The sequence below is a fragment of the Magallana gigas genome, chromosome 9 (assembly GCF_963853765.1).
Source record: "Magallana gigas chromosome 9, xbMagGiga1.1, whole genome shotgun sequence".
Taxonomy (NCBI): Eukaryota; Metazoa; Mollusca; class Bivalvia; order Ostreida; family Ostreidae; genus Magallana; species Magallana gigas.
The window spans coordinates 46522845-46536543 of NC_088861.1; the positions used below are offsets into that span (position 1 = coordinate 46522845).

The window sequence follows — 13699 nt, forward strand, 5'->3', positions numbered from 1 at the left end:
TTTAGATTACTTACAGTCCCACTGGCCATCAAACCAAGGTGCAGCAACACTGTAACAGAGTAATGAAGGCTGTATGACCTCCTGGGTTGTGATATCTGTCACATGACTCTGTTTTAACCAATCAGAAGAGGTGAGAGTTGAGAAGAGCAGCTGATGGGTGTGGCATACAGCTGTCATCTCTGTGTCAGTCACTTTGTGGGGAAGGTCCATCTCTGCAGGATTATCTACCGGATTATCTACTGGATTATCTACCGGATTATCTTCCAGGGAGGTAGGTGCCGCCAAGTCTTGAAAGTCCTTATGAAGATAAGAGAGCCAAACTAAATCTGGTATAACTACAAACATTGAGCCTTTTTTGTATTTAAATTGTGCATGAATCCTTGAATACTAAGATTTCAATGTAGTTGTTGTACATTTCCTGTGAGGCTTTTCTACATCTCAAAGAACTACAGTGTTTTAGTAGCAGTCCCCACTCACCTGTTGGAACGAGGGGAATGTTTCCCTGAACTCGTCCTCCTCGATGGCGTCGTTGTCACGTTCGTCGCCGTGCACCTTTGTCCTGTACTTGTACAGACTGTCCTCAGCCTCCTTCTGAGATCTCAGCTCTTCCTGCTGTCTCCATGACAACACGAAGCGACCGAGGATTTGGTTCAGTGATTTCAGAGTCTCATGGTTCAGTTCTTTCCTCATCAGGGCAGAGTTTCTTAGAAGGAACAGGACCCCAAAGTAAAGCCTAGAACAAAGAACTCAAACTGAGGAAAAATTATAAAAATTATGAATAAACAATATTTCTATATATATATAGAGTTTTAAAAAGGGATCAAACTAAAAAGTTTTATTATTAGATACCAAATAAGAGTTACCTTTCACATATCATAAGAAAAGTTAGGATAAAGTTTTGACAAGCTGTGTTATTTAATAGTTGGAAGTGTGGTGGTCCCTCAGACCCCAGTCTCTCTACAGACAGGTGTGTCCCTTACCTGGAGGTATGGTGGGCCTGACTCTCCTCCCCATGTCCCTCATACCCCAGTCTCTCTACAGACAGGTGTGTCCCTTACCTGGAGATGTGCTGGGCCTGACTCTCCTCCCCCTGTGTCTCAGACACCAGTCTTTCTACAGACAGGTGTGTCCCTTACCTAGAGGTGTGGTGGGCCTGACTCTCCTCCCCCTGTGTCTCAGACACACGTCTTTCTACAGACAGGTGTGTCCCTTACCTGGAGGTGTGCTGGGCCTGACTCTCCTCCCCCTGTGTCTCAGACACACGTCTTTCTACAGACAGGTGTGGCCCTTACCTGGAGGTGTGGTGGGCCTGACTCTCCTCCCCCTGTCTCTCAGACACCAGTCTTTCTACAGACAGGTGTGTCCCTTACCTGGAGGTGTGGTGGGCCTGACTCTCCTCCCCCTGTGTTTAAGACACCAGTCTTTCTACAGACAGGTGTGTCCCTTACCTTGAGGTGTGGTGGGCCTGACTCTCCTCCCCCTGTCCCTCAGACACCAGTTTCTCTACAGACAGTTGTGTCCCTTTCCTGGAGGTGTGGTGGGCCTGACTCTCCCCCCCCCTGTGTCTCAGACACCAGTCTCTCTACAGACAGGTGTGTCCCTTACCTGGAGGTGTGGTGGGCCTGACTCTCCTCCCCCTGTCCCTCAAACCCCAGTCTCTCTACAGACAGGTGTGTCCCTTACCTGGAGATGTGGTGGGCCTGACTCTCCTCCCCCTGTCCCTCAGACACCAGTCTTTCTACAGACAGGTGTGTCCCTTACCTTGAGGTGTGGTTGGCCTGACTCTCCTCCCCCTGTCCCTCAGACACCAGTTTCTCTACAGACAGGTGTGTCCCTTACCTGGAGGTATGGTGGGCCTGACTCTCCTCCCCCTGTCCCCCAGACGCCAGTCTCTCTACAGACAGGTGTGTCCCTTACCTGGAGGTGTGGTGGGCCTGACTCTCCTCCCCCTGTGTCTCAGACCCCCGTCTTTCTACAGACAGGTGTGTCCCTTACCTGGAGGTGTGGTGGGCCTGACTCTCCTCCCCCTGTGTCTCAGACATCAGTTTCTCTACAGACAGGTGTGGCCCTTACCTGGAGGTGTGGTGGGCCTGACTCTCCTCCCCCTGTGTTTCAGACACCAGTTTCTCTACAGACAGGTGTGGCCCTTACCTGGAGGTGTGGTGGGCCTGACTCTCCTCCCCCTGTGTCTCAGATCCCCGTCTCTCTACAGACAGGTGTGGCCCTTACCTGGAGGTGTGGTGGGCCTGACTCTCCTCCCCCTGTGTCTCAGACACCAGTTTCTCTACAGACAGGTGTGTACCTTACCTGGAGGTGTGGTGGGCCTGACTCTCCTCCCCCTGTGTCTCAGATCCCCGTCTTTCTACAGACAGGTGTGTCCCTTACCTGGAAGTGTGGTGGGCCTGACTCTCCTCCCCCTGTGTCTCAGACCCCAGTTTCTCTACAGACAGGTGTGTCCCTTACCTGGAGATGTGGTGGGCCTGACTCTCCTCCCCCTGTGTCTCAGACACCAGTTTCTCTACAGACAGGTGTGTCCCTTACCTGGAGGTGTGGTGGGCCTGACTCTCCTCCCCCTGTGTCTCAGACACCAGTCTTTCTACAGACAGGTGTGTCCCTCCCTCTGTCCCTCAAACCCCAGTCTCTCTACAGACAGGTGTGTCCCTTACCTGGAGATGTGCTGGGCCTGACTCTCCTCCCCCTGTCCCTCAAACCCCAGTTTCTCTACAGACAGGTGTGTCCCTTACCTGGAGGTGTGGTGGGCCTAACTCTCCTCCCCCTGTGTCTCAGACACCAGTCTTTCTACAGACAGGTGTGTCCCTCCCCCTGTCCCTCAAACCCCAGTCTCTCTACAGACAGGTGTGTCCCTTACCTGGAGATGTGCTGGGCCTGACTCTCCTCCCCCTGTCCCTCAAACCCCAGTCTTTCTACAGACAGGTGTGTCCCTTACCTGGAGGTGTGGTGGGCCTGACTCTCCTCCCCCTGTGTTTAAGACACCAGTTTCTCTACAGACAGGGGGGCCCCTTACCTTGAGGTGTGGTGGGCCTGACTCTCCTCCACTTGTCCCTCAGACACAAGTCTTTCTACAGACAGGACTTTTTGTGCAAGCCTTAGACTGCTGCTTATCTCTGTGGAGATGAAGGGGAATGCCCCAAGCAGCCTTGCCGCTCGCCTCATAGAGGACTCCATCCCCTGAATCTGTGAAATTTACAATACTGTATTATAAAGTTATATTTAGAACTTCACATTTTACATGTATCAATAGTGTGATCAATGCTTAACTCATAAAATATCTCATAAATCGGTTGGGTTTTTGTGTGTGTGTGTAATTATGCAAATAATAAGAAGACTTATTACATATCTGCATACATCACACTGACTTATTGTTACAGAAAATTTTAACATTCACTAAAAAAAAAGGACAAGATTATTTTTTTATAATCTTTGATTTTTTTTTCACAATATGAAAACCATCATGAAAACATCCCGAGGGATAAACCTGAAATCACTGGATCCATGACAAATCTTATTGATATCTTATTGATAAACTGATTCTTATGAAAAATATTGTCAACTTTTTCCATTTGCTAATAGTTGTTACTATGATTTATCAACTCTGTGGTACCTGAGGGGGGATCCTCAGTCTCTCGGTCATCTGTAAAGCCATGCTCGCCTCCGTGGCACGGTTAGCAATCAGCCGCACTCCACATCGCACCTTAAACAGAGTAATACCATGACCATCATAATACTATTAAACATCTTATTATTATAATAACATTATACTATAAAAAATCCTACTATTATTATACCATCATACTATAATCCAATCATAATGATGGCAATCCATCTGAATAAATAATAATTAAAAACAGGCCGAAACCTAGGCCGAAACCTAGTCTCACACTGATTCTACACCATCAAAAAAGCTAACTTATTCTCAATGGGATGTAAAACAGTAAACACATCAATCAATGGATTTTCTTACAATTATGATGACAGTTAGTACTCTGGAGTACAGTACAGCTGTGTTTTGCTACCGGTTGGGGGGGGGGGGGGAGATCTCCAAACCAATAGTTTTTATTAAATAATTATTTATGTAATAGGAAGCTTAAAATTGCTGAATTTTTGAAACTCATTGTTTTAGTGATATTGAATTTAGTATTACCAGTACTTACAACAGCGTCTAAGCAAAGGAATCAAGCAGTTTTATAAGGTTCAATAAAATTCACTCATTACGTTATAATACAATCCGTAAGAACCATCAAATTCTATTTATGAGTGGTGTTCAGCTTTAATCTGCAATGGACTGGTGTCCCATCCAATGGGAGACATGACTGCATTCACTTAATGCCATAAAACACAATGTAAACCTGAGATAAGCATCAGTCTTGAGAGCCTCATAGGTCAGAGAAAAATTTAAATATGAGCTTTTACTTAATGTACCTGCTGAGTGGCCACGATAAAGGGAATGGTGATATCTCTATACAGGGGAAACTCCTCCTCCAGACAACTGACCAATCGCTGATGAGTTTTCTGCCAAGTCCTCTCTTCTGCAATCTGATTGGCTATTCGGCCTGTTGTGCATGCCTCCTGAAGCTTCTCCATCAAGTGCTTGGTGTGGCTGACAGATCCTTTGGTATCCATAAAGTCTTTTATGATGCTTAAAAGCTGTTTATACTGAAACGAAAATTCATGGAACTTTAATGGAGATATGATGTATATATTGTAAATCAAAATAACTTTTCATAATGTAACTCCATATTAAGTATCTAGTAATGATAGTGTGTGTGACAATGACAAGATACCTGACAGGTGTGTGTGGGACAATGACAAGATACCTGACAGGTGTGTGCATGTTACAATGATAAGATACCTGACAAGTGTGTGCATGTGACAATTACAAGATACCTGACAGGTGTGCATGTGACAATGACAAGACACCTGACAGGTGTGTGTGTGACAATGACAAGATACCTGACAGGTGTGTGCATGTGACAATGATAAGATACCTGACAAGTGTGTGCATGTGACAATTACAAGATACCTGACAGGTGTGCATGTGACAATGATAAGATACCTGACAAGTGTGTACATGTGACAATTACAAGATACCTGACAGGTGTGTGCATGTGACAATGATAAGATACCTGACAGGTGTGTGCAGGTGACAATGATAAGATACCTGACAGGTGTGTGCACGTGACAATGACAAGATACCTGACAGGTGACTGTGTGCATGTGACAATGATAAGATACCTGACAGGTGTGTGTGACAATGACAAGATACCTGACAGGTGTATGTGACAATGATAAGATACCTGACAGGTGTGTGTGTGACAATGACAAGATACCTGACAGGTGTGTGTGTGACAATGACAAGATACCTGATAGGTGTGTATGTGACAATGATAAGATACCTGACAGGTGTGTGTGGGACAATGACAAGATACCTGACAGGTGTGTGTGTGTGTGTGTGACAATGATAAGATACCTGACAGGTGTATGTGACAATGACAAGATACCTGACAGGTGTGTGCATGTGACAATGATAAGATACCTGACAAGTGTGTGCATGTGACAATGATAAAATACCTGACAGGTGTGTGTGACAATGATAAAATACCTGACAAGTGTGTGCATGTGACAATGATAAGATACCTGACAAGTGTGTACATGTGACAATTACAAGATACCTGACAGGTGTGTGCATGTGACAATGACAAGATACCTGACAGGTGTGTGCAGGTGACAATGATAAGATACCTGACAGGTTTGTGCAGGTGACAATGACAAGATACCTGACAGGTGTGTTCATGTTACAATGATAAGATACCTGACAAGTGTGTGCATGTGACAATAACAAGATACCTGACAGGTGTGCATGTGACAATGACAAGATACCTGACAGGTGTGTGTGTGTGTGACAATGACAAGATACCTGACAGGTGTGTGCATGTGACAATGATAAGATACCTGACAAGTGTGTGCATGTGACAATGATAAGATACCTGACAGGTGTGCATGTGACAATGATAAGATACCTGACAAGTGTGTACATGTGACAATTACAAGATACCTGACAGGTGTGTGCATGTGACAATGATAAGATACCTGACAGGTGTGTGCAGGTGACAATGATAAGATACCTGACAGGTGTGTGCAGGTGACAATGACAAGATACCTGACAGGTGACTGTGTGATTGTGACAATGATAAGATACCTGACAGGTGTGTGTGTGACAATGACAAGATACCTGACAGGTGTGTGTGTGACAATAACAAGATACCTGACAGGTGTGTGTGTGACAATGATAAGATACCTGACAGGTGTGTATGTGACAATGACAAGATACCTGACAGGTGTGTGTGTGACAATGATAAGATACCTGATAGGTGTGTATGTGACAATGATAAGATACCTGACAGGTGTGCATGTGACAATGACAAGACACCTGACAGGTGTGTGTGTGACAATGACAAGATACCTGACAGGTGTGTGCATGTGACAATGATAAGATACCTGACAAGTGTGTGCATGTGACAATTACAAGATACCTGACAGGTGTGCATGTGACAATGATAAGATACCTGACAAGTGTGTACATGTGACAATTACAAGATACCTGACAGGTGTGTGCATGTGACAATGATAAGATACCTGACAGGTGTGTGCAGGTGACAATGATAAGATACCTGACAGGTGTGTGCAGGTGACAATGATAAGATACCTGACAGGTGTGTGCACGTGACAATGACAAGATACCTGACAGGTGACTGTGCATGTGACAATGATAAGATACCTGACAGGTGTGTATGTGACAATGACAAGATACCTGACAGGTGTGTGTGTGACAATGACAAGATACCTGACAGGTGTGTGTGTGACAATAACAAGATACCTGACAGGTGTGTATGTGACAATGATAAGATACCTGACAGGTGTGTGTGGGACAATGACAAGATACCTGACAGGTGTGTGTGTTTGACAATGATAAGATACCTGACAGGTGTATGTGACAATGACAAGATACCTGACAGGTGTGTGCATGTGGCAATGATAAGATACCTGACAAGTGTGTGCATGTGACAATTACAAGATACCTGACAGGTGTGTGCATGTGACAATGATAAGATACCTGACAGGTGTGTGCATGTGACAATGATAAGATACCTTGCAAGTGTGTGACAATGATAAGATACCAGACAGGTGTGTGCATGTGACAATGATAAGATACCTGACAGGTGTGTGCATGTAACAATGATAAGATACCTGACAGGTGTGTGTGTGACAATGAAAAGATACCTGACAGGTGTGTGTGTGACAATAATAAGATACCTGACAGGTGTGTGTGTGACAATAATAAGATACCTGACAGGTGTGTGTGTGACAATGACAAGATACCTGACAGGTGTGTGGTCTGTATGCCTGCTGGGACTGTAAGACCTCTATCCTTCTCTGTAGTTTCTCTCGCCTGTCCATCAGGTGGAGGATCAGGGGGTGCTGTAGGTGGGCTGGGCGGGTTAGGAGCTCCAGACCCGTTATCTCTCGGTGATAGATGACCTTGACCTCAAGCTCGCGATTTATCTCCTCTAACTGTCAAGAAATAAAGCACAGACTAAATTTGATTATAAATACCCTTGTTCAGAATTTAACTCCCTCTGATAAGTTTAACGTCCTTTTTTGACAGTTTCTCTCTCCCTAGTGTACAGTTTCCAATCTCTTTTCCTTAGTTCTTACCTCCCTCTGTTTTAGCTGCAGCTTGATCTGTGATTTGAGCACGGGGTCGACGGGAGACTTCGGTCTGTGTAGAATCATACCCAGCAGTCCCACATACACCCACACACGGCCTACAGTCTGTAGATCAGCCACTGAAGGGCCAGATAATTCAAGCACTCCATTCAAACACTCCTTCACTATAAAAAGCTCTGATTGAAGCACCTCAGACACTGCCTCTGTCAGTGTAAGAACCGTTCTTTCACTGTTTGAGCCTTTGTTTTGGAGACAGATCACAAACTCTGACACATGCTGATGGTACAGATCTCGAGCGTCCTGATTTCTGAACATTTTCCCAATGGACTGCAGCATTGACACAAACAGGTGGACAATGTGCTGCCTCATTAGTTCCCTGGAGGAGAACATCTACTTTAAAACTTGAATTAAAACCTTTAAGGCAGATTCTGAAGAGTTTCAAAATTTTTCATTATCCTTTCAAAAACTTTAATCATTTTGTTATCAAATCTAGAGCATTCTACCATAGGATAAATTCATAAATACATAGCTATAGATTAAGTTCCACCTTGTGTTGGAGTTCCTGCTACAGAGAACCGGTCCATGACACCAGATGTATTGGGACAGAGTCTGTAGCCTGTGAAGCCTGCCCCTGTAGTCTCCCAGGGGGACTTCCATAGGAAGTGGTTTATCCAGCAACAGGTGAAGCGGCTCAGCGGTTCTCCCACAGGTCAGGTGGTAGGCGGTTTGAGACACCACTGTTTTGACAAGACTTGCAGGGCCCTGGAGGATAAGTAGGCATCAGTTTGTCAGGAACCAATTGACAGTGATCATTGATACAATTACTATCTATATATTGAATCTTAAAAAACATAGAGGAATTTTTCAAATATTTTGACACATTAAATCATAACCTGTTGCATTTGTGATTGCCTTTTCCTAACATCTTAACCACTGACACAGGCAGTGAATTAATAACTTACCAAATTATGAACTTCTAAAAACCAGAAAATAGATCATAATGACCAATCAATACAAATTCCTAATAAAATGTCAACAATTAAAATCTGCAAAACTTATCCCTCACAGATTTATGAAACAACAACAAAATTTGGCACTTATGATTTCAAATTCTTGTAATTTGATACATAGTGGCGGAATTGCTTACTTACAAAATTAATTGCAAAAAATAAGGTATCTACCAAAACCTACTGTGGAATCATTGAATTTTGTGGGGGGCCAATTTTCGTGGATTGTAGGGTTTTTGCTTATTTGTTGGGATGTAATTTCGTGGATGCATCAGTTTTCTTTTTCAGTAATAAAGATGACTCTTTATAAATTTGTTTTAATTGAGGATGTAAATTCATGGTGGAGTGCTACCCACGAACACCATGAAAATTGAGCCACCACAAATTCTAATTATATGATTGTATTATTGTACGAGACAAGTCCCAGTTATTTCTACCATTTCTAGTCCTTTTTTTCTCAACTTACCCAGCTCTGTTCAGCCCTCTTTGTACTGGTGGTCTCTATGGGAGATGTAGGGGACCAGTTAAGCCACCAGCTGAGGTTGGTAGCAGCCGTGTTGGTCCACAGTTGGTGGTAGAGGTCACTCAGCACCACACAGAGGCGGTCCCTCACCTCCTCCTACAACCACAGTACATGCTTCACATGCTTCGTAGCTGACCGAATATGGTTTATACGAGTTCAGTACACTCTATTTATTGTGGTATTTACTGATCAAGTATAAACCATATTACCTCAACAATAAACCAGAAATAAATATTTCATCTTGAAGGTTGTTATGGCATAAAGCATGTACAAATTTTGATGTTGAATAATTTGTCACAAATCTTTGATTTATTTGAAACTAGGAAAATGGAGCTGATCATATACAGATCAGGAGGTGCTAACAAAAACCAAAATTCTCTGCTTAAGTCTAGTAAACTGTACCTGTACGGTACAAGGGTGATATAGGATCTAGTAAACTGTACCTGTACGGTACAAGGTGATATAGGATCTAGTAAACTGTACCTGTACGGTACAAGGTGATATAGGATCTAGTAAACTGTACCTGTACGGCACAAGGTGATATAGGATCTAGTAAACTGTACCTGTACGGCACAAGGGTGATATAGGATCTAGTAAACTGTACCTGTACGGTACAAGGTTGATATAGGATCTAGTAAACTGTACCTGTACGGTACAAGGGTGATATAGGATCTAGTCAACTGTACCTGTACGGTACAAGGGTGATATAGGATCAAGTAAACTGTACCTGTACGGTACAAGGGTGATATAGGATCTAGTAAACTGTACCTGTACGGTACAAGGGTGATATAGGTACTAGTAAACTGTACCTGTACGGTACAAGGGTGATATAGGATCTAGTCAACTGTACCTGTACGGCACAAGGGTGATATAGGTACTAGTAAACTGTACCTGTACGGCACAAGGGTGATATAGGATCAAGTAAACTGTACCTGTACGGTACAAGGGTGATATAGGATCTAGTAAACTGTACCTGTACGGTACAAGGGTGATATAGGTACTAGTAAACTGTACCTGTACAGTACAAGGTGATATAGGATCTAGTAAACTGTACCTGTACGGCACAAGGGTGATATAGGTACTAGTAAACTGTACCTGTACGGCACAAGGGTGATATAGGATCTAGTAAACTGTACCTGTACGGCACAAGGGTGATATAGGATCTAGTAAACTGTACCTGTACAACACAAAGGGTGATATAGGATCTAGTAAACTGTACCTGTACGGCACAAGGGTGATATAGGATCTAGTAAACTGTACCTGTACGGCACAAGGGTGATAAAGGATCTAGTAAACTGTACCTGTACGGCACAAGGGTGATATAGGATCTAGTAAACTGTACCTGTACGGTACAAGGGTGATATAGGATCTAGTAAACTGTACCTGTACGGCACAAGGGTGATATAGGATCTAGTAAACTGTACCTGTACGGCACAAGGGTGATATAGGATCTAGTAAACTGTACCTGTACGGCACAAGGGTGATATAGGATCTAGTAAACTGTACCTGTACGGCACAAGGGTGATATAGGATCTAGTAAACTGTACCTGTACGGCACAAGGGTGATATAGGATCTAGTAAACTGTACCTGTACAACACAAAGGGTGATATAGGATCTAGTAAACTGTACCTGTATAACACAAAGGGTGATATAGGATCTAGTAAACTGTACCTGTACAACACAAAGGGTGATATAGGATCTAGTAAACTGTACCTGTACGGCACAAGGGATATAGGATCTAGTAAACTGTACATGTACAACACAAAGGGTGATATAGGATCTAGTAAACTGTACCTGTACAACACAAAGGGTGATATAGGATCTAGTAAACTGTACCTGTACGGCACAAGGGTGATATAGGATCTAGTCAACTGTACGGTACAAGGGTGATATAGGATCTAGTAAACTGTACCTGTACAACACAAAGGGTGATATAGGATCTAGTAAACTGTACCTGTACAACACAAAGGGTGATATAGGATCTAGTAAACTGTACCTGTACGGCACAAGGGTGATATAGGATCTAGTAAACTGTACCTGTACAACACAAAGGGTGATATAGGATCTAGTAAACTGTACCTGTACAACACAAAGGGTGATATAGGATCTAGTAAACTGTACCTGTACAACACAAAGGGTGATATAGGATCTAGTAAACTGTACCTGTACGGCACAAGGGTGATATAGGATCTAGTAAACTGTACCTGTACGGCACAAGGGTGATATAGGATCTAGTAAACTGTACCTGTACGGTACAAGGTGATATAGGATCTAGTAAACTGTACCTGTACAGTACAAGGTGATATAGGATCTAGTAAACTGTACCTGTACAGTACAAGGTGATATAGGATCTAGTAAACTGTACCTGTACAACACAAAGGGTGATATAGGATCTAGTAAACTGTACCTGTACAACACAAAGGGTGATAAAAGATCTAGTAAACTGTACATGTACGGTACAATGGTGATATAGGATCTAGTTAACTGTACCTGTACGGTACAAGGTGATATAGGATCTAGTAAACTGTACCTGTACAGTACAAGGGTGATATAGGATCTAGTAAACTGTACCTGTACAGTACAATGGTGATATAGGATCTAGTTAACTGTACCTGTACGGTACAAGGTGATATAGGATCTAGTAAACTGTACCTGTACAGTACAAGGGTGATATAGGATCTAGTAAACTGTACCTGTACAACACAAAGGGTGATATAGGATCTAGTAAACTGTACCTGTACAGTACAAGGGTGATATAGGATCTAGTAAACTGTACCTGTACGGTACAAGGTGATATAGGATCTAGTAAACTGTACCTGTACAGTACAAGGGTGATATAGGATCTAGTAAACTGTACCTGTACAACACAAAGGGTGATATAGGATCTAGTAAACTGAACCTGTACAGTACAAGGGTGATATAGGATCTAGTAAACTGTACCTGTACGGTACAAGGTGATATAGGATCTAGTAAACTGTACCTGTACAGTACAAGGGTGATATAGGATCTAGTAAACTGTACCTGTACAACACAAAGGGTGATATAGGATCTAGTAAACTGTACCTGTACAGTACAAGGGTGATATAGGATCTAGTAAACTGTACCTGTACGGTACAAGGTGATATAGGATCTAGTAAACTGTACCTGTACAGTACAAGGGTGATATAGGATCTAGTAAACTGTACCTGTACAACACAAAGGGTGATATAGGATCTAGTAAACTGTACCTGTACAGTACAAGGGTGATATAGGATCTAGTAAACTGTACCTGTACGGTACAAGGTGATATAGGATCTAGTAAACTGTACCTGTACGGTACAATGGTGATATAGGATCTAGTTAACTGTACCTGTACGGTACAAGGTGATATAGGATCTAGTAAACTGTACCTGTACAGTACAATGGTGATATAGGATCTAGTTAACTGTACCTGTACGGTACAAGGTGATATAGGATCTAGTTAACTGTACCTGTACGGTACAAGGTGATATAGGATCTAGTAAACCTGTACGGCACAAGGGTGATATAGGATTGATAGTATGACAATCTGGTTCACAGCCAATGGTTTTTGTACTTGATTACTGTAAAGCAAAAGTTTTTAACTTACTTTTGTTTTATCCTCATTCAGTTGTTTCAATGAGTTCAGAGCTGATGGAGAAAGCGGTGTAAACTGGGCTCCAAAGTCAACGAGAGCCCCAACCTCTTCTGTGTTACATTTGTCAGACGACGCCATCATCTTATTGACCAGTCTCATTTCAGACAGTACTACTATGTGATCAGAAAGAGGCCAAAGGTCAACATGTTTCAAGGAATCTGATTGGTTTGATTTTAGGAGAGCAGTACTCTCTGATTGGTCGGTTTCCATACGAGAGATGAGAGATGGATTCTCTTCTACTTTCATGAGGTTATACTGCTGTAGAAGTGCCCTAACCTCTTTCACATCCACTGGTTCACTACCTATAATATTAAAATACAACCACAATATTTCTGAAAAACAATTCTGATGAGAGCATGTACTGTTAATCACAAAAAAGTAATGCAAAAGGTTACATGGCATAGAAATAAAAATCAATTTTACACATTTAGATACATTTTACTGTACTGTAACATATCAAGCATCCACTAGTTAAAACTACCATCGATGGCAGACCTAACACTTCTGTGTCTAGTTACAAATACTGAAAATCAAAGTCAAGGTCACATGCTTATCCTTACCCTGATCTGCCTCCTTCATAGCCTTCAGCAACACTGACACCAGGTATTCCCTGTGATCTATATTTAGCTGAATTCTGTACTTCCGAGTGAGGTCAGTAGCCTCTCTATGGATGTCCATCTGTCTACACAGTTCATTCATGGACAGCTTAGCCTCAGCCTCTCTTTGATCTCTGTAAGGAGGGGGGTGTCCCAGGGAATCCCGGAACT

At 42.9% G+C, this 13699-nt stretch overlaps 2 protein-coding genes across 2 annotated transcripts in view; one reads left to right on the forward strand and one right to left on the reverse strand.

Moving 5' to 3' along the window:
• LOC117680609 (E3 ubiquitin-protein ligase TRIM71) overlaps nucleotides 1-13699 on the forward strand; it is a 235721-nt gene that overhangs the window by 130120 nt on the left and 91902 nt on the right. The gene's annotated exons all lie outside the window — the stretch shown is intronic.
• The window catches only part of LOC105332697 (midasin), a 102956-nt gene that overhangs the window by 28255 nt on the left and 61002 nt on the right, over nucleotides 1-13699 (reverse strand). Inside the window, exons 51-61 of the mRNA XM_066072569.1 lie at nucleotides 13493-13699; nucleotides 12885-13234; nucleotides 9220-9372; nucleotides 8294-8508; nucleotides 7735-8122; nucleotides 7399-7590; nucleotides 4441-4674; nucleotides 3623-3712; nucleotides 3026-3195; nucleotides 478-733; nucleotides 15-297 (exon numbers count right to left, since the gene is read on the reverse strand). The exon at nucleotides 13493-13699 is cut by the window's right edge and continues 80 nt beyond it. Coding sequence (XP_065928641.1) covers nucleotides 15-297; nucleotides 478-733; nucleotides 3026-3195; nucleotides 3623-3712; nucleotides 4441-4674; nucleotides 7399-7590; nucleotides 7735-8122; nucleotides 8294-8508; nucleotides 9220-9372; nucleotides 12885-13234; nucleotides 13493-13699 — 2538 coding nt within the window. The remainder of the gene's footprint in view (nucleotides 1-14; nucleotides 298-477; nucleotides 734-3025; nucleotides 3196-3622; nucleotides 3713-4440; nucleotides 4675-7398; nucleotides 7591-7734; nucleotides 8123-8293; nucleotides 8509-9219; nucleotides 9373-12884; nucleotides 13235-13492) is intronic.